Genomic DNA, 23,398 nt, shown 5'->3' on the forward strand with positions numbered 1-23,398 from the left:
GTCGCAATATGTGTATATATACGGTTCGGCGTAGCGGGAGTCGAGCCGTTAGGGAGAGCAACGAGTCGGCTAGACTGAAAGAAGCCACTTTCGCAACACCATTTGGTTAACCAGTGACAGAAGCCAACAGCCACAGAAACCAAAGGGCACCGGGATTTTTTTTTTAATTTATTTATTTATTTTGTGGTGTTGATCAATTTAGAATATTACTGAATATGTTATCGCTTAAAGCTAATTGATTAGAAAAGCAGAAGAAAAAACAACCACATGCCACTGGTGGGATCCGAACCCACGACCTCCGAATTACGCGTCCGGTGCGCTGGAAAGAAGCGATTAGTATCCCGACATTAAAGCAAGGAAAAGAAGCCACGCTGGCGGAAGTTATCGGCCAATTGCCGCAACCAGCTGCTTACGTAAACTCTTTGAAGAAACGATAAGTCATCGCCTTGTGCATTTCCTTGAATTAAACGGTCTTCTTGAGAAGCACCAAGTTGGATTTAGGGCTAATTAGTCAACCACTGACCAGCTCGTTGCCTTCGAATGTTACGTAGGGAATCCTTTTGTGCATAGAGATCACTGTTTCTCTGTTTTCTTTGATGTAGAGAAAGCATACGATACCGCATGGCGCTATGGTATCGTTCGTGACCTGTTCACCTTTGGGATCTCGGAGAACATGCTGATCATCATTCGGGGTTATTTTACTGAATGAACACTCAAGGTCTGCGTAGGGAATTTCTTAGTTAAGAAATTTTCATAAGAGAATGGTGTCCCTGAAGGCGGCGTCCTTAGTAGAATGCTTTTCGTAGTCAAAATGAATTCATTAAAGAAAGCATCCTACCTAGATCAATATCCTACTCAGTCTATGTTGACAGTTTACAAATAAGCTAGAAGCCATGTAATTTGTCCATCTGTGAGCTGCAAATTCAGTTAGCAGTGAGCAAAGCATCAAAGTGGCCAGACGAAAATGGATTGAAACTCAACACAGGAAAGACAGTCAGTGTACTATTCACACACAAAAAAAAACGTTGTAGTTGACCCGAACCCGACATCAAACGGAACGGGCAGTGTATTGCTGTCCAAAAAGAACACAAATTTCTTGGCGTCATAGTAGACGAAAAGCTTACATTCATCACACACATTAAGCAATTAAGACTTAAACGCATGAAGGCACTCAACCTTCTAAAGATCCTGTCACACCTATCTTGGGGTGCAGATCATGGCTGCCTGCTGACTCTTCTAAATAGCGTAGTTCTATCACGTATAGTCTACGGCTCACCAGTGTACGAGTCAGCTCGAAAAAGCACCTGGGTCTGCGGTTAGCTAATGGTGCCTTCCATACAAGCCCAATTTTCAGTGTGTACGTTGAGGCGGACCGATGGCCACTTGAGCGACGGCGGAAGTTTACAAGTATAACATACTCCATGAAGCTACTATCTCATGCTGACCATCCATGCAACGCGCTCTTGTTAAACCCAACCGGTACGCTGCTTTTTAACCCCACCTTTACCCATTAGAGTCACCACACTTGTCCAAGACATGAATATACCAGTCTGTAATATTTGGATGGCTTCTTCTAAAGACACGATTGCTCCCTGGGAAGAGAATCTAGTTGACTGCGACACATCTTTTCGTGAGGCTGGCAAGCATGGGTCGCCAATTGGCATAAAACAGCACTACAATGTCCCTATAAACAAATTATCAGCGCACAGAGTTTTAGGCTGATGCCTCCAAGATTTCTTTAGTTTCATGTGGAGTTTACAGCAGTCAATTTTTCGAAACGTAAACAATGAATAGACACACAATCATATTTACTGCAGGATGTCATGGTATCCTCTTGGCTTACGTGTGGGTATGGCCTTACGTGTGGGTATGGCCCTGTCTTCTGGGAAGTCCTTTAAAAAGATTGTAAGGAATTCCCTCCTAAAATGTTTTCAAACAGCACGCACATTGAACTTTAAGATCACAATATGCTGGGTACCAGGTCACTGTGGCATAGATAGAAATGAGGAAGCTGATAAGCTTGCTGCACCAGCTGCCGAACAGAGTCGTATCGATATAAACCAACTTCAAGATCATGACCTCAGGACACATATCAGGACTGCACTCTGCGAACCGTGCAGCAGGATTCGGGCGAAGAAACAAAGAACAAACTACATGCATTAAAACAAGGATTAGATGCTATGCCACCGCAAACAGATTCAATGAAGTTGTTCTCTGCAGACTGACGATAGAACATACATACATCACACACTCTCATCTTTTAAAGAATACATCGGAACCATAGTGTGCGAGATGTGGAGCCCACATCTGAGTATTCCACATATTAATCATGTGCCCGAGATTGGACAATATTAATCATGTGCCCGAGATTGGAGAAATATACACATTTAGAATACCAATGCACCCTTCTGTTTTTTAGGTTATCATCGCATGTTTTCATTGGATAGGGTTTTAAAATTTTTAACTTTTGTAGGCTTTTTGCGAGGCATCTCTTATTCCACGAAACCTCAGAACTTCCTCAGTCTGAGGAGAAGGGCTGTAGTTGAGGCTACCTGGCTTCGTCTTTTATACGTAACAATACTTTTCACAATTTTTGGGCGCTGTACACCACTTTAGGCCATTCCACCTGACTTTACATTCTACTGACAAACCATATCATGAACGTGATAACTACTCGTAGGCCCTATACGCCCGTTGTTGAAGTTAACGTGTGTACATACTTTAGCCTTAGCCGACCAAAGACCTTGTGTCTTGCGCTCTTTGGCCTTAGATGCCCTTGCGCCCCAAAAAAAACAGCATCATCATATCCCTGAAGGGTGATCGAGATTTTCAATTCTGCTCTACAGCTGCTACCGTCGTGTTGCAAGCAAATTACAAATGAAGGGTACCGAAAGTGCTTCTGAGAAAGCTTGCAGGGCAGCGCACTAAGAGCACTCAGTAGCAGAACAGTACGCGCAGTAGGACACCGTGACGCCTTTCAAAGGCGACAGACGCACGAAGCACGCCGCTTTTTGTGCTACAGCGTAAGGGTCCCATTGTTGTTGTGGTCCCCTGTTGGAGTGGCACACACCCTAAAGGGGGGAATTGGCAAGGGTGACTTGCACATTCAAACAGTTGTGAAACATTGACTGATAGAAGGTAGCCATGGTTGAATTTTGTCTTGAAGAAAATAATTTTGAAAATTATAACTGTCAAAGAAGTCTCCCTGACGCTATGATGAAATATGCAGAAAATCGTACACTGATTTTAGCACATATTCCCTGGCGCTTGCGCAAAAGGGAAGAAGCGCCCCGTTGTGCACGAAAAGCTGTCGTTGTCGTCGTCGTCATTGTGATAAAAAAGTCTACACTGGTCGAAAAAGTGTCTGTTAAAAGAGGTTTCCATCGATGGCACCACACACAAGCCACGCATCGAATCTTCAGCAATTGGAGCAACCGCGGGCAACGCGCTAAGCGCACGGGCCTTCGGCAGCCGTCTTCCTCCGCAGCTTCCCCATAAGCAATCAGCAGACGACGACTCACGTTACTCGCGCCACCTCTCAAGATGCTAAGCAGCAGATGCATCGCTAAATCTCCTACCTGCTCCTAACCCTTGGCTGGCCAGGCAGACACGGCTGCCATTCGAGGCAGCCCAAGCATGTTCGTACAGAGTCGATCACACTTGTCTAGAGCGCTCGAGCGGTGTGGTGGGTAACAAATGAACTTCATTCTTATCGCAGCTTCTTTCCTAGGGGTAAGGCTCTGGTGCCTGTGTGGTACACATGTCTATTAAGCTTCTCCCCAGTTCAAGTATTATCCGTGAAAGTCAATGGCTTCTTTGGAATTTCGCATTATTTCCACCGGACGGCACCACTCGAGCGCTCCAGACAAGTGTGATCGACTCTGTACAGCTTGGTTAAAGCGGGACTTTGGATGTACGTCGTCTAGTCTTTCACATGATATCGATTGTGAAAGAGGAAACAGTTTGTGCGTGTGCAAGAGAAACCACCGTCGAGATATACCCTTAAACGTGGAGCTTAAGTGTCCTCCCTTTTTTTGCGGGGGTGGCCAGTGGTTCAGGCGCGCGTGAGTCCGAAGGTCGTAGTGCAGGTTGAAATGGACGCGCCCGTGACAAGGTTCGGCGACGGCGTCCCCGCCACTAACAAGGCTTGTGACGAGCAAGAAGGCTTGGCGTTATCAACACCGAACCCCTTTTCCCGGGAATACTTTCAACCGCGCTAAGCTTTAGCTGTGGCGACCGCAAGCATGTTCTTGCTCCAAACCGCGCAAAGCGGCGCTGGAAGCTTTGTTTCTTATCTTCTCTTTTCTCTTCTCTTCGTTTCTTCTCTTCGTTTCGCGGCCAGAACCACGCCGACTGCCATGCTTTGCTTTGCGCGGTCGGGGCGTACGGTGTTCTCCTTTTAGAAGGTGCTCAGTCCCACCGAGAACAAATCGCATTTTGCACCTTTGCATGTGATGTGTTCCTTGTCGGGGGAGTCAAGACTCGCGTTCCATCTAAAAATAAGGCAAAAAATTCTAACTACAGAAGTTGCTAATCTTTTGTTGACTGCTGCTTGATTTCATAAATTGTGCAAACCCTTGCAACACCACGGGCCTACCATAGCAGTAGTAAATGAGCATGGAATCTCGAGTTCGGCATCAAAATGCACTGTCGGGTGGTTTTAAACGCATTTGTGATGCAGCCTGCAGAAGTTCTGTGCTTTTATCGGAAATGTTTTTTTTTGCACTTTCTTCATTACGAACAAATTTCTTTAACATACAGACAGCGCAAAAAACGACATACTACAGCATTTATTCCGATTTGGGTCGCCTTCCTCTAATTTCTCCTCTTTAGTTCTGTTTCTAATACGTATCAGCCAGCCGATTACTTCACCCCGTTGCCACAGATTCTTTGATTTCAGCCATTTTCATAGCTGGATGCACGTGCTCTGCAAATTGCCATCTGGCAGGTCAACGGGTCCATCACGATTGAGAGGTAGCATACAGCAGCTTCGTTCATCAACATCAATCTGGGTCGGAGTACTTTTGCTGTGACAGCGGTACTGATTGCATTCTGCAGCAGACACATTGAGCGGAAGCGGTTGTAATTGCTGTTTTTTAATGCGACGGCATTAGCCTTCACATCATGCGACTTCATGTCCTGCCTTAGCCACAAAAGTCGCTGATTAGTCGAGTGGGCGAAGACGTCCCGAGGCGGCGTGACCATATGAGAGGTCGATGGCGTTATAGTGTCGCATGACCCCGGTGCAAAAATTCAAGATTGAAAGACAAAGGGGAGCTTGGCACCAGGAATGAGAGAGACAAGCACGTTGGGTCAGTTTAGTCGTCGGTCGCGACGGCTCCCGAGTCTTCGTGCCGCGCTGCCCGTTGTCGAGTTTTACCGTGAGCCGCGCAGGTCCATTTGGCATGGATCGGCAACTTACTAAACTGTCCCTACTGCCGCAGAGAGTACAAACTCTTTGTCGACCACTTCTACAGCAAAGGTTTCAATCTTCTCGTATTCTACTTTCAAGCTGGCTTAAGCGTCCCCATAATGTTGCTCGAACACAGAGGCAGGAAACAAAAATGAAAACAACTCACTGGACGGTTACGAGTGTTTAAAGAGAATATTTCAGCGTTAGCTGTGGTTTGAAATTAAAAATACTTTTCGCTGCACTTTTTATGGTTTTTCGCCCGAAAGTGGTCGCACCCCGAGCGTTGTAGCCAAACAGATTGTCCAGAAAGAGTTTGGTGAATGTCTTGGTTGCAGCCTCTGTGTTGACCGCAGCTTTAGTTTGCCGGTTCCGTCGCCTCGCTACTCTCTCGGCGGCTGTCATAGCTGGTCTTCACGTCCTTTTGCTTCTTCGGGAGAATAGACGAGTCTTCTCGCTTACGACCACCTTGCTGTTCCCTTCGCTGCACGTTAGCTAGGAATGCTTAGGCCAGCTAGGCCTTATCGATATCGATAACGGGCTCGCCACATGCCTTGGGGGGTCTTAAGGACCTGATTTCTCCACAGAATTTCAGGTACAATCATAAGAGGTTTTGTTTGTTCTTTCTGAAACTAGAAGGCTCCCCTGCGATGCTCGAATGCACGTACGGACGGCAAAACACTTGTCTTGAACGACCGAACTGTGTGTTCCGCAGTTCGCATACCCAAAAATTCTGGACAAAGGCACTATTGAACGGGGACCAGTTTATGAGCGCTTAAATGTTGTGAAATGAAAACGCCCGGAGCAAGCTGTATTGAATGGCGTATGCCAGAAAAACAACGATCGTATATGATAATGAATAAGACAAATGAAGATGAAGTTCGCGCACAATAATCAGGAGAAGAAGAAGAAGATGCTCACACCAACTTATGCAGATGCGGGTTTGCTACAACAAACCTTTGTAACACATGCGAAGAAGTTGAAACAATTGACCATTTTCTCCTCTCTTGCCGGCGGTTCGCATTTCAGAGAAAACAGTATTTGGAGTTCCCTCTTTCGAGTTTAGGACTCCCTTTGTCTCTACCTGTTCTGCTCTCGTTTGGTGCGAGCGCCACGGGATTCTCGTTAAGCGCTATTTGCGGCTACCTTCATGATTACATCAATGCAACTGGTCGCTTACCCTGTTAATTCCATGTAAAATTCCACCGCATGTACAAAAAGCATATTTTGTTTTATTCCTGGTATATCTAATTTGTTCATTTATTGAAGAATTTTAACAATTCATACATATTTTTCTAATTTCAATCATTCTACTATTCTACTTAGTTTCTTTTTTTCCCCGCACATATACCTCCTTGGCATTCACCACCGTACCTTGGTCAATCCCACCGCGTGGGTATGTGCCATTTTCATGCGGAGAAGAAGAAGAAGAAGAAGAACTGCCCCACGGACGAAAGCGACGATCCCGGTCGCTTTGAGGCTTGAGGCGCGACACGTGGACGATCTCGATGCCACGGCAGCTACGGCCCGCAACAGGTGAAGCGGGAGCGACACGATAGTTAACGGTGGACGTTTGTTCAAGCACTATAAAGGGACCAATATAGCTGCTCATAAATTTTTCATGTAACTCTGGAATGCACACGGGTGTCCAGAGCAAAACCTCATTACCAGGGGAAAAAGAAACGGCACGGTGAGTAGGGTCATAGCAAGTTAGCAGGAAGCCTGGTGAGCTCCTGTGTTCAATCCCGCAAGTTCACACCATTGGGCGAGGCTGGAGGTAAATTGTTCGTGGAAGGGTGCTGAAGAGGGGACGAGCACAGGAAATAAAGATGCCTCCAGGACGAAGGTAGGGGTGCGTCCATAAACAAGGAAAAAGGGAGATTAACGGGTTGTTCGTTGAAGCGCAGCATTGTAGGCAAAGGTAGCAAACAGGAGCAGGGAGTCCCCGCTGGCATCGTAAGGTTGCATGGCAGCAGAAAGAATGTCCGAAAGGGTTCGATTAAAGCTTTGTGTGGGGTCATTGGTTTCGGGTTGATAAGCGGATGTTGTTAAGTGAGTGGTATTAGAGGCATGAATAACTTGCTACAAGATGGTGGAGAGTAAAGCCTTGCCACGGTCGCTGAGGAGAGCACGAGAGTGAAGAAGAATGGCGTCAGAAAACAAATGGGCTATCGCTGCAGCGGAGCCTGATGGAAAAGCAGCCATTTCTGCTTATCTGGTGAAGTGGTCCACGGCGGTGATGATCCAGCGATTTCCCGACGGTGTCAACGGCAGAGGTGCGTAAAGGTCGATGCCAGCAACTTCAAACGGGGTGAATGGGCAAGGAAGAGGTTGCACGATGCCCGCAGGAGGAAACGTTGACCGTTTAAGGTGTTGACAGGAAACACATGAGGCAACGTGTTTTACTACGCTGGTCGAAAGGCCTAGCCGGAGGAAGCGGCTTTTAAGGCGATCATAGGTCTTCTGGAAACCCATATGACCAGCGGTCGGATATCGTGGAATGCTTGCAACAGGTGACGGCGGAGGGATCGGGGAACGACAGGAACCCAGGAGGGGCCAAGAGGGTTGTAGCTGTGTCGGAGCAGCGTGCCATTCTGTATGATGAAACTGGTGAGCTGACGGCGCAGTGGAGCATTCGGAGGCTACGTAGCGCCGGTGAGGCGGTCGACCAGCGTTCGGCAGTAAGTATCGGACTGCTGAGCGGACACGAGATCGGCTGGGCATGGTAGGAGAGACGAAATCAATGAAGGCGGTTGTCACTGCATGAGGCGTATTCTCAGGGCGGAGTGGTGGAGACGGAGGCGACGTGGGTTGGGGTGACGATAAAATGACCGGACAGCGAGAGAGAACGTCTTCGTCTAATGTTTTACATATTTGTATGTGACTGTAATACCGAATTTTTGGAGGCTGAAAATCCAGCATCCGACCCGCCCACACAGGTTTTTTAAGGAGGACAACCAGCACAGAGCATGGTGGTCTGTTATGATCGTGAAGGGTCGGCCAAATTAATAGGGGCAACACTTTTCAACGGCCAAGAAAACTGGGTATGCTTATAGTATTGTAACACTTCACTCTAAGAATCAATCTATTCGCAGATCTCGCTTGTCAGGCTTCCAGTTTTTTGCTATTAACGTTTTTACTATCGTCAAACGCGTTTCCGATAGATTTTCTATGGCTCTCCTAAGTGCTACGTAAAAGCAATGGAAACAGAGTTTAAAGAAAGATTTTGGAACACAGCGAAAAAAATCATCCATTACTTTCAATATGTCCACACCAGTACCGTACAATTTTTCAATATTCAATATTTTTTCCCGAGAATGTTGAATATGAAAGCCGCTGCGACCAGGAAGGCAAAAAATTGAGATGTCATCCTATGTGTTTAACTGCACATGCTTTAATGCAGACCATTTTTATCCAAATGTTGTCGCTAGATATCGCGCGTTCAGCCCGAAACACGTCGAGAGCGTGTTCAGACAGAGAGAGAGAGAAAGAGGCCCTTTAAATAAAAAACAGTATTTAGCCAGGGCCTAAAAATCGCTCGCATGCAACTCTGCGTGAGGAAGGGAATTCCGGAGATAAAGGCGGAAGGAGAGCGGTTGTAAAAAGTGAAATAAAACACAGAGGGGAGAAGATAAAACATGGCCATTGTTGTGTTCTGTTGTGTTCGGTTGGGTTTAGTGGCGCATAAGCATCTAAGGCTATCATGCGCCAAGCTCAGGGTGTACGGAAATTGATTTCTGTAGAAATTTACTAAAGAGCGAGCAAAATCGGTTGTGTAGAGAGCCTAAAATATTACTTGCTACAACACTGTAATGCTGGAATAAAAATGTTGGAGATGTTAGTATTAAAACCTTTAAAGAAGGTCGAGTAACCACAGTGCCAATCCTTGGCTGGGCAAAGATCCCGAGGCTCCCAACCAATCAAGTAAAAACCTCAGCATTCTTAGCATTAGAAGACGGCTGAGGTGTATAAAATGTGAACCAAAGCTCTGGGTCAGAATTTATAGTCTGTCGAGAAAGCCTGCTTCTCTTAAAAAGCTAAAAACACACGGCATGTCAACAATTGCATCGTCGCTTAAAGGGGTTGTGAAAAGAAAATGAAGCTGCCTGGTTTTAATTTTCACTGCTTCCATAAACATTAGACATGCTGATTCCGAAATATTTCGACTCAATATTGAGTCTGCATTTAATAAAGCCCGTTCAAAATCGCTGCCTTTTTGTGCTCATGAAACGACCACGCGCCGCCATCGGCTGGCACACGCACTACTCGACTACGTCAATTTAAGATCTTCAGAAACGTACCGATATCTTCAACTTTCGGTTGCCCTAAAATAATAGCTTTATGAGAAATTCAGAAAGTGAAACAAGGTTTCCCAGTTATTTGCACGCGTAATAGACGATATGCGAAATGCGCAGCGCCATCTCTCGGCGCTCCGAGAACTAAATCCTCCATGTTGGAACGGTACAGAAAACGAAACCGCTGCCCAGCGTTTGGTTAAAACGGCTGCGCTTCGTTTGAAAAGTAAAATGCCGATGCAGTGTTGCGCTACCCTCTCCACTGTGAAAAGACACTACGATGCGTGCCAGAACTAGGTGCGTTCCAGCTTTTCGCTTCTCTATTTTTTTACTCCGTCCTAACGGTTTAGTAACACAAAACGCCATGCGAGGTATCATGTGTCAGCACGCGGATCAATGCGCAGCTTTCGCTTTCTGCGCTGATTTTTGACAAATCTCTCGAGGTGATTTGCGTTTAAATTAACATAGGGACCACAGCCTTTGTTCTCTCTGATCAAAATTAGAAGCCGATTTCGTGAATTTATCAACTCTCCGGTCGGGCGTGAATATATATAGACGCATACTTGAACAACGTAATAGAGAAGGTAATTTTTTTGAGCGGGCCAATCGCTCGTGCCGTGGCGAAATAAGTTCACTCGAAGAACCATATGCCGATTACTGCTTAGTTTGCTACGTGTTCAGTTAAGTTTTTCCCGTGTTCAATTAGTTTTAGAAGGGCGAGCAGACTCTCTGGACCATACGCATATGTTATGCGCGTTAAGGAGTCTTTGTGGAGCAATACACCCTACGTATAAAAACTGAGGTGCGAATGCTTTATTTGTTGAGGATTCCTATACCTTCGATATATGTGGCGACGAAAATCTAAAAAAAAAAAGAAGCGAATAATATAGCTTCTTTATTATGAAGGAGGGACGCATTTCTAAGCTAGAAAGTACGTGCAACAGTGTTCTGAAAACGCTTCAGGCCATCAGATTTTATTATCGTTGTGGCAAACTTCAACAGCTTGCTTCGCAACAAAGCCATTTGTCCAAGTTTGGGAGTAAGCTAACTGAGTTTCGGAAGCAACCGAATATGCTAATTTCGCCCCTGCACACACAGCATGACCAGCGTATCGAGTCCGTGCATGCACCTACAGCTGCAGCATCTTTCTCTAATGAAGCCGCCGCGGTGGCTCAGTGCTTATCTGAAAAAAAAAGCTGCGTCTTTGCTTACAATATTTTGAATTTTATGTGCATGCCTATTTTCCTCTTGTTGATGTCGACTGACAGACTGCGTCTTAAGCAGGACGCGGTTTCAACGAATTGTGCCGAAAGTCAACCGGCGCCGGACTCTGAAACGGTGACGTTGAAAACCGCGGATGAGCATTGCACATTACAGTAAAGGAATCTAATTACGCAGCTGGTCGAGGGTCTTGTGTGATTATACTGCAATGCACGAAGCTCCTGGCGTCGGCGCGAACGAACGTTCGCACTGTCACAATAGTTTGTCAACACACGTGCGCACTCACCGCAAAATAACCGCTCACTATCCTGCCAGATGAATTCGCGTCCACCTGGGAATAAAATAACCATGATAATGCGTGATGTTTGAACTGGTGCCTTAATGCCAGCATTAAAACGACAACAGCACACGGTCACGGTTCGACTTTCCAACCCACTTTCGAGTGCCGATTATTGCGATCATCAGCGCCAGACTTCAAGCGAAGCTGAAGACGCGGTAGGAGTAAGCTGGCGCTTATTGAAAGCACCTACATCTGGTCAAAGATCAGCTGTGAAAGCAACGCAGCAGCTGAAGCTTGCCTGTTGAAATTCCACTCGCAAGAAGAAAGTACGCACAGCAAACTGTGCACCAACTCGACGAGCTCGACCGAGCCAAGATGGAAACCGGAAGTTGTGGGCGCGGTGTTGCCCGACCGCCAAGCAATTTCGCATATCGTCTATTGCACTCTGTTAAACTGCAGCGCGTAGTCATACATCAATCACTGACCTGGGACCAGTTTCGGTTTAGGTTCTGCTTCTCCATCCTCCTTGGCTTCAGTATCAGCGGCTCGACATAGCCTTGCTTACGTGAACCTATCTAGGTGGTGTTCCTTGACAGCGGTGGTTTGAGTCAGAGAATCGAGCTGAGCAAGGCCAGCCCATCTCGACGACTCTCTCTTTATATGAACTCGATACGAACGAGTCAGCTATCGCGGCGCGCATCGGCTCCGCGCTTCTGTTCTTTGCTGCAGAAAAATATAATCCAGAAGCGTGAAGAGGGTTAGGCATAATTTGCAGATGGGGCTGCGAGTCAACCCACCCCTTGCGATACAGATGAAGACTCGAGTCCACGACCGGGTTCGGAGGTTCACGGTCGGGGCTCCCGCAGGCGGAGGTGTCGCGGGCTCTCGGCATGACTGCTACTTGCCGGGCGCGCGACGTGCCGTTGCGAGCGGCGTAACAACGACTGACAGCAGCTCGCCGCCTGCGCCCAACCGATGTCAATGACAGCCCGCACGTGGTGCGTCGCACTGACAAAAAGGGGCAGAATGCGAGCGCGCAGAGCGCCAGCGTCATAATGACGTGGGGGCGCGTTTCTCGGGGCCGGCCTAGCCTGGATGCCGGCCGCCGGCGTCAGAAAAACACGCTAGTATTATTTGTTCACGCTCATAACAAGCACTGCAATAGATGAATGCCAAAAATGAATCATTTTTGAGGATCGTTGGCTGATGCCGAGTTGCTGGCAGTATTTAATTCGGCGATACAAGCAAATTTCATCCCATGACCGTTTTATTTACTGCCTGGTCGCCGCTCGCATAGCTGGCATCGCGGAAATCGAGCATATCTTTATTTAATTATGGGACCCCAGTCAAAAAAAAACCATTGGAACCAATTGGAAATTTTCAAATGGAACCATTTCAAATTTCCAATGGTGTTTTTGGACTCCCAATTGGATCCAACAGGACAGACCCATTGATTGCAAAGGGTTTAGGGGGCAATCCAATTGGATCCAACAGGACAGACCCACTGATTACAAAGGATTCAAAGGGACAAATCAATTGGATCCAACAGGACAGACCCATTGATTGCAAAGGGTTCAGTGGGGCAATCCAATTGGATCCAACAGGACAGACCCATTGATTACAAAGGGTTCAAAGGGACAAATCAGTTGGATCCAACTGGACAGACCCATTGATTGCAAACGGTTCAGAGGGCAATCCAATTGGATCCAACAGGACAGACCCATTGACTGAAAAGGGTTCAGAGGGACAACCCAAATGGATCCAACAGGTCATGCCTATTGGATACAATGGGTTCAGTGCAACTCACCACTTGGATACAACCGGTAAATCCCATTCTATACAATGGGTATAGAGGGAGCAACCAGTTGGATCCAAAGGTCACGCCCAATGTGAACAACGGGTTCCATGGGACAGACCAATTGGTTTCGTCAGGTCATGCCCATTGGGTATAATGGGTGCAGTGGGCCAGATCAAATGGATACTCAAGGTCAGGCCCACTGGGTACCATGAATTCAGAGAGACAGACCAATTGCACCCATTAGTTGGGCAGACTGTAACCAGTAGGTCCAATCTACCACATTTGATTGATCTTGCCCCCTAAATCAATTTGTTTCCACTTGGCCTGACTAGCTGAATCCAACAGATACTGAAATAAATGGAGACAACACAAAAATTCATTTGAAACAAATCTTGTTTATGGCAGATGCAAAAAAAAGCAGACACTCCATCACAGACACGTACAAGCACAAAAAAACACGGACAGAGAAGAGACTTGGACAACACGAGCGCTTACTTTCAACTGAAGGTTTAATGATACACAAGCACAATTATATACACCTTGCTGCCTGACGTCAAACTGACAGCCCTGCCGACATCACGTGGCTGCTCCCAAAAACATTATTTCCTTTTTAGTCAGTGTGACAGATGGTGCGCTGACGCAGGATGGACCGGCTTTTCTGATGAAATCTGCCTGTATTATCTCTCTCACATCCTGACAACTATGTTTGGCCACAATCTTGCATGGGCTGAAGACAGGTTTACATGGTTTCTTATTATTTTCAGCGCAATCATGACAATGTTCAGAACGATGCACTGAAAAGAATAAGAAACCACGTAAACCTGTCTTCAGCCCATGCAAGATTGTGGCCAAACATAGTTGTCAGGATGTGAGAGAGATAATAGAGGCAGATTTGATTAGAAAAGCCGGCCCGTCCTGCGTCAGTGCACCATCTGTCTCACTGACTAAAAAGGAAATAATGTTTCTGGGGGAGCGGCCACTTGATGTTGGAAGGGCTATCAGTTTGACGTCATGCAGCAAGGTGTATATAATTGTGCTTGTGTATCAATAAACCTTCACTTGGAAGTAAGCGCTCGTGTTGTCCAAGTCTCTTTCTCTGTCCGTGTTTTTTTGCACTTGTACGTCTGCTGTGCACCGACTAGCCCAAAGGTCTGTGCTCCTGACACTCCATCGCCTTTGCATCCACATTTCGCTGTTGCTTCATCTGCTCTACATTTCTTCTTTTTGCTCCTGTCTGCAAAATGAAACCACCCAAGCCAAATTATGACAAAACAAAGTGAAAAAAAATTTCGTACCCAAGTTTTAGTAGCGCAGCTTAAACGAGGGAGCGTGCAAGCGCTCATAAATATCAATAATGAAAAAAATTACATAACATAGTTAAAAATCCTGCCACTTCATCCACAGTCATCGTCCAGAACAGCTACACAGACTCAACGAAATGCATGTGGAAATTCAAAAATTAATTAAAAAATAAATTATATGTACCTCCTTGCCAGCTTCTCAATGTCGCCCAGTTTTTCAGCGACGAAGTGGTTTAGCTGCTTCACAGCCACGGAGAGCATGTGAGCAGGTACGCCGTTGCTTTGCAGCCGCTCCCTGTAGCATTCTGTTGACATCAAGAGGAGCAGTACATTATTTACAAAAAGAAATCAGAGGACTTTCGCTAAGTTTGGAAATGCAAGCTTCCTATCTTGCCTGTACTGTTTTAAGTAGATTTCCAAACCATGATGCAAACAGAAGGAGACCTGGTTGCATATTTCCAATATACTTGTGCTTGCAGCTTATCCTTTTCACATAACCTTACATTCACACCTCCCATGAACAGAAGCACTCATTCTACCTTTTTCAACCGCATTTTAAATTATGTGGTGTCACAATGCTGTCCTTATATTCTGTCTTGAAACACTGAGCCTGGCTAACCAGAAAACCACCTTCAATGTGCATTAGTTTGCACTATTTTGGTGCAAATGCATATTAAACTGTGAGGGAACCAACGGTCAAAGGCTCCCAAGGATAGCTTACTCAAAGCACACAAGCCTAATTTGTTGTAGACTACCACAATTGCCGACATCACAGAGGAATGGTGCAGGCAAAGCATAATTTATTGCCATAAATGTTGCACAAAATATAGAGTGGCCAGTATCAGGTTCCATATGCAGGAAAGTGGAAGTCTAACAAGGGAAGTGATAGGTTTACAAAGATGAAGTCAGAACGAGTTTCAGCATTAAACAGTGGGTAGTTCATCTTGAAAAGTGCTGTGCATAATCTCCCATGGGCATTTGTCCAGTTTGCTGTCAAATTTTGTCCACCTTTTTGGATGAAGTGGAGAATGCAATTTGGTGAGAAGTACTTGTGCTCAATGAACATGCCAACCTAACATCCATACAGAAGCGGCATGCAAGAACACACAACCGGAGCACAGCCAAAAGGCAACTAATAGTACAATTACGCTACACAATAGTGTGTAGTCTCTTTCTTGTCCTACCTCGTGCACCCATTTCTGCTATGCTTGATATTCACCACCTAGCCGAAGTCTCGACTGTTAACAAGAGGTTTCTTGCATATTCACTATCAGTTATTGATAAAGAAAGGAAGCTAGCAACTCCTGTATTACCTCATGATAAATCCTTCCTCTACAAAAGAGGGCAAAATGATTAACATGAGTGCACAGAAAATTGTCACCTCATTAGGTAGCAAATTTTACTCAATCGTGTGCACGGCTGCTTGCAGCTTGGCTAAAAGCTGGGGAACCCAAAATAGCACCCTTTTTCCCTTCACACAAAAGCACATTTTAGTCCCTTTATGAACAGGTTCATTGCATATCTTGTGCTGTGAAGTTGTCTGCAAGTTTCAGCACGTTGTGCCCTGCAAGTATCATTCTCAGGTATCCCGTGGGTTTCTTCCTACATTGTGGTACTGATTCTGCATCTGATTCTTTTGATGTCTTGACTTACGTTACCAACTGTACTTTAAGAAAGTGGGAAAAAAACTGAAGTCAAAACCATACTACACACAATTATGTCAATATGGGTGCAGCTGTATACACAGAAAATTGCAACCCTTGCAATTCCATACAATCCACCGCCTTTTCTATAAGCACTTATATAAGCACACACTTTCATTTGGGGAAGAACAGGATTTGAAACAATGCCAGAGAAAGCTTTACAAGTTTGTGGTCACATCACTGACACAACCATAGCAAAGAACAGATAAAAAACTGTCCTAACAGCAGTCTGTACTCACCACGCATCACTGCTAACTTCACAGGGCTCAGTGCATTTTTCTTGGGCGGTCCGGAAATTTTGGGCAATGTCTGCCTGTGAAAAGAGGCGTAACAGAATGCAGTGGAGAAAAAATATATAACTTTGTAAAAGCTTCATCTATTCAAAAATCATGGTGGAAAATAATGCTATATGTTATTACCCTGAAGGGAACGGTTTCTTAGTGCTGCCGTACCCCAGATCGCTACCAGCAGCTCTTTTACAAACATGCTGTCCATAGGCAGCTGCTTTATTCTGATCCAGGCACTGTTTGATATCTGGATCCCACGCCCAATGTCCACCTGCACAGATAAAAAAAAACATCTTGTACATTCTACACATGCTCATTTGCCATGCCTGTATCTTCCGACCTGCTTAAAAAGGAGTATTTATGTATCCCCCATCCTCACAACTTCCCCTGACCTCATCTAAGTCAAAGCGCCAACCTCGTGCAGTGTTTTTATCATCATGTATTGACAAAATGTGAAATAAAAAAGTATGCCAGGGATCTCCAAAGGTGAACATACTTAGCAGAAACTTAAAACGTTTGCATAGGTAACTTTCATGTACCTGTGTCAAAACATCAGAAGTTAGCAATGGCTGCAAGAGCATGTAAAGCATAGACAATTATTCAATAGCACTTTGATTTGGCCCGCACAATACAAAGTGAAATTACAGCACATTCAAGATATAAGATGCAGCTATCTGCACCAATGCTTAAAACACAACAAATGCACATTCTTATTGTTTTGGGCTTTTCAGGAAGCATTCAGGTATACCATATCGTCTTGACTGGGGAGGAGATGAAAGGCTGCATTTGACGTTGAAGCAGTGGTCCCTATTGCAGGGGGTAAAGGCACCTTGTCCACCTTGTCCTCTGGCACTGAAGACATAGTCTTCAGGGCTTGGGCATTCAAGGAAGATTCTAAAAAACACAGTCATATACATTAATCACAATGACGCACTATAAAACTTCAAAAACGAATAAATGTCTCCACTACAAAATATAAACGTCAGAAACGGCCCTTTGTTTTTGAGTTTTGCATCACAAGAAAATCTGACAGTTCAAACTAGGCATAGTTCATATTTGACAATGAATTTGATGAATAAACATAACTTAGATTTTTGTTAAATTTTTTCTTGGCACAAAACATTTTACAAATATCTATGTTGTAGCGCTCTCAGTTCTGTAAAAATACTGCTTCAATTTACCTACTGAAAGGACCACATAATATAAAGCTAATTTCCATGTGTTTCACCGAGCTTTATGCACCGGCAAACTACACCTTGTGTGTATTTTCGGGTAGAACTATGGTTTAGCCACAATCTGCTCAGGCTTTCACCAGAAAATAAATGGCCCTGCATATAAGCTCTGCAGATAAAATAGAAGATACAGATGATATGGTGGCAGATATATGACATTATTAATAATCTGTCTCTTAAGTGTGGTTCGAATACACACCACTTTGAATGCCGCCGCCAGGCTAAAACTAGTACTAAGAATACTAAGGAATCAAAAAGCCATCATACCGAGCTCGTCCATTCATCCTATAACTTTCTCCTGGAGCCTCTCATTAAGGTCTCTTAGTTTCCTCATTTCCAAGTTTTGCTCTTGCAACCGCTGCTTCAGGCTATTCACCTCTGCCAGTGCAGCTGACAGAGCATTTTGCTCTGTTTCTAATCTCTGCGGTATTAACTTCTTTTTTCTTGCAAGAGCTTTTAAAAGGTTTTCTTTGTTGGTGGGTTTTTGCTTCTTAGGCTCCTATAAATAAAGGAAATACAAAGACATTTCTCAGCCTCACACACTCTTAGGAGCCCGGCAGTTTCTGTGCACTGAGGAGCATACATACCACCTCGCTTTTTCTTCCTCACTGTCACTGGAGCCAACAATTCGCCTGAAGCGAACACGACGCTATCTCACTTTGGTTTGTAAGTCTGCTTCAGAGTCTGAAACATTGACACAAAGATCAGTAAATTGCAGGTAAACGGTATAAGTCTTCTAGACACTTTAACAAGCCAAAATGCACAACAGAAATGTATTCGAAGAAAACAGCAGAAATGGAGGCTGTTAGTTGTAGACACATCAAATGCATATTATTGCTATGATAAAAATTAAAACCTAGAATTCCAAAAAACTCAAAGCAAGAGAGTATGTATGCTTTACTTTTTTTGTGATGCAGTGACATCACAATATCAAATAAATAAAATCGCTCTAATTTTTGCTTTTGAAGCGGTGGCCTGGTTATAAGCTTACTATGGTTATAACTATGGTTATAAAGTTACAAAATATTTTAAAATTGCGTTCGCAGAGTTACCTTTGATGATCAGGCTTGATATTTTTTTTTATTCGTCGAGTGCCTCTAGGCGTGGGATATTCCAAAAGAAATTGTGGCTAAAGGAATGATAAACGAGCACGCGTTAACTAGCGAAAAATGCGCTAATTACCAAGTCCTTATTTTTGACAGCCAGGTAGCAGCCACGACAAATATAATATCATCGCTGCAACAAAAGCCGCTCCTTAATCTTAAGTTTACAGGCGATTGTTGCCCACGCGGTCGACTATCTACAACACGTGTTCTCCCACTGACAGGGCTGCTTTTCGCTCAGTTTAATTTGTGGCCCACCACAGAAAGAAATATGCCTTAACAGCTGCGTTTTGTGAAATTTTAACGATTTACGTCTCATGCGTTCATACCGCGGTACCTGGGACTCGCGTTGATCGATCAAACAACCTTCTTAGAATCTCATGCATTCATATCGCGATATCTGCGACTCGCATTGGGCGATCAAGCAACCTTATTAGAATGGAGTGTGTTGCAGTAATTAAGCAACCACTGTCCGTGATCAGTTCCTCTGCAACGCGTGAAGAATGGTCACTGCCGCAGGCGCAGAATAATAACAGTTCGAACTTACCTCCAAGCAGCAATATGCGGGCTCGATAATAATCTGCAGTTCCATCTTCTTCAATCCATTTCACTAAATAAAATGTTGAAGAGTAGTCATCGTCATCCCTACACTTAAATCCTCGCACGTATTCGATAGGGACAATGGCACAACGCTTGTCGTCCTCGTATCGAACGTATGCATGCGTGCCCATGGTGTCAACAGCGAATTGCGAGTGCTCACGAGGTGACACAAAGATTGACTGCTCAGTGGCCACTGCTCAGTTCGGTCGCTCAATCTCGCCGGTCTCGCGTCCGCCACAGCCCGCCATAGATAGACGGATGGATGGATTATTCTGACTACAGTTGTATCGGGCGGCAGTTTGCGCCACCTAGCCTAAAATTCCCTTCTTTTTCTTTGTCTCCCCACACTTTTGGCAGGGCAACTGATACCAAAGTTCCTAAGTATTGCGCCATCGCGTATTCGCAGGTCCTAATTTTACAAAAAAATTTTTCTATCTCATAGATTTAGAACACATTACTCAGTACTCGGGCTTCAGTGCGTTGATTGCTGGACTGACTTTTTTTGTGAATACGGCCGAACTAGCCAAACCGAGTTGTAGTCATAGCCCCATAGCCGAGGCAACTTCGCCAGCTGTGACCTGCCTGTGGTACTGCCAGTAACAGGAGAAGGCCAAGCCAGCGGTAGAAGTGCGACAGTATGTTTGGTCGTTGGTCTGCACGCGATTTTCTTAGTCCCTGGAATTTATTGGCACTTTCGCCTCATTAAAATTTTTCCGAGATTGCTGGCACAAATTTAAACATTGCGAAGCCAGACGCCGAGTCTGCTCCGGAATCGTGATGGCGCGTCCACAAAATCGGCAGAAGCGAGGTAATTACAAAGAATACCTAAACCCTGGCGCAAAGTTCGAGCTGCCGAAGTCGACGCACTACTGGCGCAAAAGCCATCAGCAAGAACAAGGCGTAAGTACTACGAGCGTATATACAGTATGTGCCCACCACTTAATTGCGCTTCTGAACGCCGCTGACTGATACTTTAAACGTTGCTACACAGGAACTTTCTGCGGCAGACAATAGAGGTAGTGGGCTGCAGTCGCCACCAGAGGATATCGAAGAAACCGTCACAACGGATGAAGAGGAAATCAGCCAACAGCCATTCGCTTCCAGCGCTACCAGTGACTGTGAACGCGCTGCGGTGGGAGGCGCACTCAGTTCAGCCGTACACTCCGGTTCCATTTGCGAGCCGGATGCAGATGACGTACGTGATGATAACCTGGTAAGGACAAATATTCAGTGTTGAAGCCTTTATCTGAGAAAGAAAAAGCCGTATACTGCCATTTTTTCTTATCATTCCTCTGATAGGCCTTTCTTAACTTTCCCGCCTGTATGCTGCGAAATGAATTGTTGCATTTATGTGTAATTTTTATTTGTGACTTCGAATGTTCTGCTACTTCACCGTACTGTCTATATTTGCTTGTGCTGATGCAAACGCTATTCTGCTGTGACTACTGCTCATTTTATTGCGAAGAAAGGGCTTCATTCTTTGAAGCTGTTTTTGGGTAGCTTTTTTTGCTTCAGGCCCCCGCCTTCATAAAAAAAAAACAATCGCGAAATAAAACTTAACCAGCTGCTGCACTAGATATCGTTTTGGCATTACCATTGTTGTTTTAAATGCGCGAGAACTTTCTTTTGTGTTGCAGTATGTTGCAGAAAATATTTGTACAAACCTGCCCATCTGCCTGATCTCACTGAGACTGCGGTGTGTTCAAATAAGTAAGATGCCGTCTCTATGTATGCAGGAACACCATGCCCACAGTGAGAGCACGAGCCCCAGCTCAAATGATGCTGCACTTGGCAGTCTCTTCAGAGATATTGTGTCTACAAAGTTAGCTGTGACGGAAGGTGACATGCTCTTAATGGTCGTCAGATATGCACTTAACTCGAGGCTGACATTTAGTGCACTTCTTAGTCTCATTGACATGGTCAATGCTTTTTTTGAACGCCCTGTTCTTCCGCATTCAAAGTACTCACTAAACAAATTTTTTGAAGGCAGTGGGACAGGCATGACATTTCATTATTTTTGCCCACAGTGCACAATTTATGTGGGTGAAGCTGTGCCAGGCATATCCCTGGACTGCTCCGAATGTGGTCGGCCATGCGGATCATCTGCCATGGCAGATGCACCCTTTTTTGTCCTTTTAAATCTTCCATCACAATTATGCAAAATTTTAGAAAAATCCACCTTTCTTGATTTGACAAAGCCGCTGAAGTCCAATAGCACCTTGTGTGACATTCATGATGGCAGTATGTATCGCAACTTTGTTGATGCTACTAGTCAAGCTGGCCACAGAATCAGCTTTACACTGAATGCAGATGGCAGTCCTGTATTCAAGTCGAGTGGCACATCAATTTGGCCTATCCAACTTATTATTAATGAGCTGCCACCGACGGAAAGGATGAAAAATTTGGTATTGGCAGGTCTCTGGTTTGGAAAAGACAAACCCCACATGGGCATCTTTCAGGGTGCCTTTGTGGAGGTCATGAGCAAATTATCGCAGGAAGGATTTGACCTTAATTATAAAGGCAAAAAACAAAACTTCAAGGCCTTCTGCATTTGCTGTGCTGTTGATTCTGTGGCCAGAGCCCCCATGCAGGGTGTAACTCAGTTTAACGGATACCACGGCTGCAATTGGTGTCTACAGAAAGGCGAGAGGGTTGGGAGAGCAACAAAATACCCAGTTGAGGATAAAGACAGTCCCGAGAGGAGTGAGGAGCAGATGGTGGCAGATATGGAAAGGGCAATAGTAGAGGGGCGACCTATTAATGGCGTAAAATCTTTCTCCCCAATCATCAACATGCAGCAGTTTAACATAGTCTGGAGTTTTGTTCCAGACTATATGCACTGCGTGCTGTTGGGAGTGGGGCGGCAGTTTCTGGACTTGTGGCTCGAATCGCCAGGTTCTCTATTCTATTTGGGTCGCTCTCAGGCTGAAATTGACAGACGCCTAATGACCATTGCACCTCCCAGAGATGCGAAACGCACACCTAGACCTACCAAGGAGAGAAGATGCTGGAAGGCGAAGGAGTATGAGAATTGGTTGCTCTTCTACAGTGTTCCTGTGCTGGAGGGCATTTTGAAGAGTCAGTACTTGCAGCACTGGGCATGTCTGGTGGAGGCTGTACACATCATGCTGGAACACAAGGTGTCACTTCCTGACCTTACTATTGCAGAGAGCCTTCTTTTGGACTTCTATGTCCACGCTCAGATCCTCTATGGAAAAGAGTGCATGACGTATAACGTGCATCAACTTCTTCATATTGGAAAGAGTGTGCGACACTGGGGTCCATTGTGGGCTCACTCTGCTTTTCCTTTTGAGGCGGGAAATGGCACCTTGAAGGAGGCTGTGAAGGCTGCCAATGGCATTGCCCACCAGATATGCCGTGTGTTGCAGATTGAGGGAGTGGTGGAGAAGTGCCTTAAGATTACTACTCATCAAGGTGCCATACAGTACTGTGCTTCTCTAGACAGATCACCAACCCAGAAAAGTGTGCCCATCTCTGGGGGATTGCGCTTCTTTGGTCGAGGTAGGCCATATGTCCCTTCAGGCAGCATAACTAACAAGGAGCTTGTGGCAGAAGACAGTATTGAGTATCCTCGTTTGTGCCACAGTGGCCGTATATTTACTAGTGAAGACTATGCCAGGAATAAAAAAACAAACAACTCAGTGGTACAGCTGTCAGATGGCACTTTCGCAATAATTGTGCGCATTGTCAGCAGCAGTCATACTTTTGCAGTTGTGCAGCCACTGAAATGCAAGGTGTTGAAGTATAGCACTGTTGAGATGAGGCACTTGTTTAAAGTTGTTTCATTCTCCATGAAACGTGAAGTTGTTCCATTTTCCTCGGTCAGCAATATTTGCGTCTTCATGAACATAGGAAGTGTAATTATTTCACCTGTTCCTAGTTCCTACACCCTTTAGACGATTACCTTTTTCTTAGGTTTGGTTTATTGGGGTTTAACGTCACAAAGCAACCCGGGCTATGAGGGACGCCGTAGTGAAAGGCTCTGGAAATTTCCACCACCTGGGGTTCTTTAACGTACACTGACATCGCACAGTACACGGGCATCCAGAATTTTGCCTTCATTGAAATTCGGCCACTGTAGCCGGGATCGAACCCGCGTCTTTCGGGACAGCAGCCGAGCGTCGTAACCACTGAGCCACCGCGGCGG

At 45.3% G+C, this 23,398-nt stretch overlaps 1 protein-coding gene across 1 annotated transcript; it reads left to right on the plus strand.

Annotated features, from left to right (window-relative positions):
• Positions 1-20,371: 20,371 nt before the first annotated feature.
• LOC149337718 (uncharacterized) lies at positions 20,372-23,147 on the plus strand (the record flags this gene model as incomplete). The annotated part of the gene is made up of 2 exons (XM_089554502.1): positions 20,372-20,443; positions 20,967-23,147. Coding segments are annotated over 2 exons (2,253 nt in total), but the record flags the coding sequence as incomplete, so codon positions are not given.
• Positions 23,148-23,398: the final 251 nt, after the last annotated feature.

This window comes from Amblyomma mixtum, chromosome 7, assembly GCF_055824585.1.
Source record: "Amblyomma mixtum isolate Tamu chromosome 7, ASM5582458v1, whole genome shotgun sequence".
In the NCBI taxonomy this organism is placed as follows: domain Eukaryota; kingdom Metazoa; phylum Arthropoda; class Arachnida; order Ixodida; family Ixodidae; genus Amblyomma; species Amblyomma mixtum.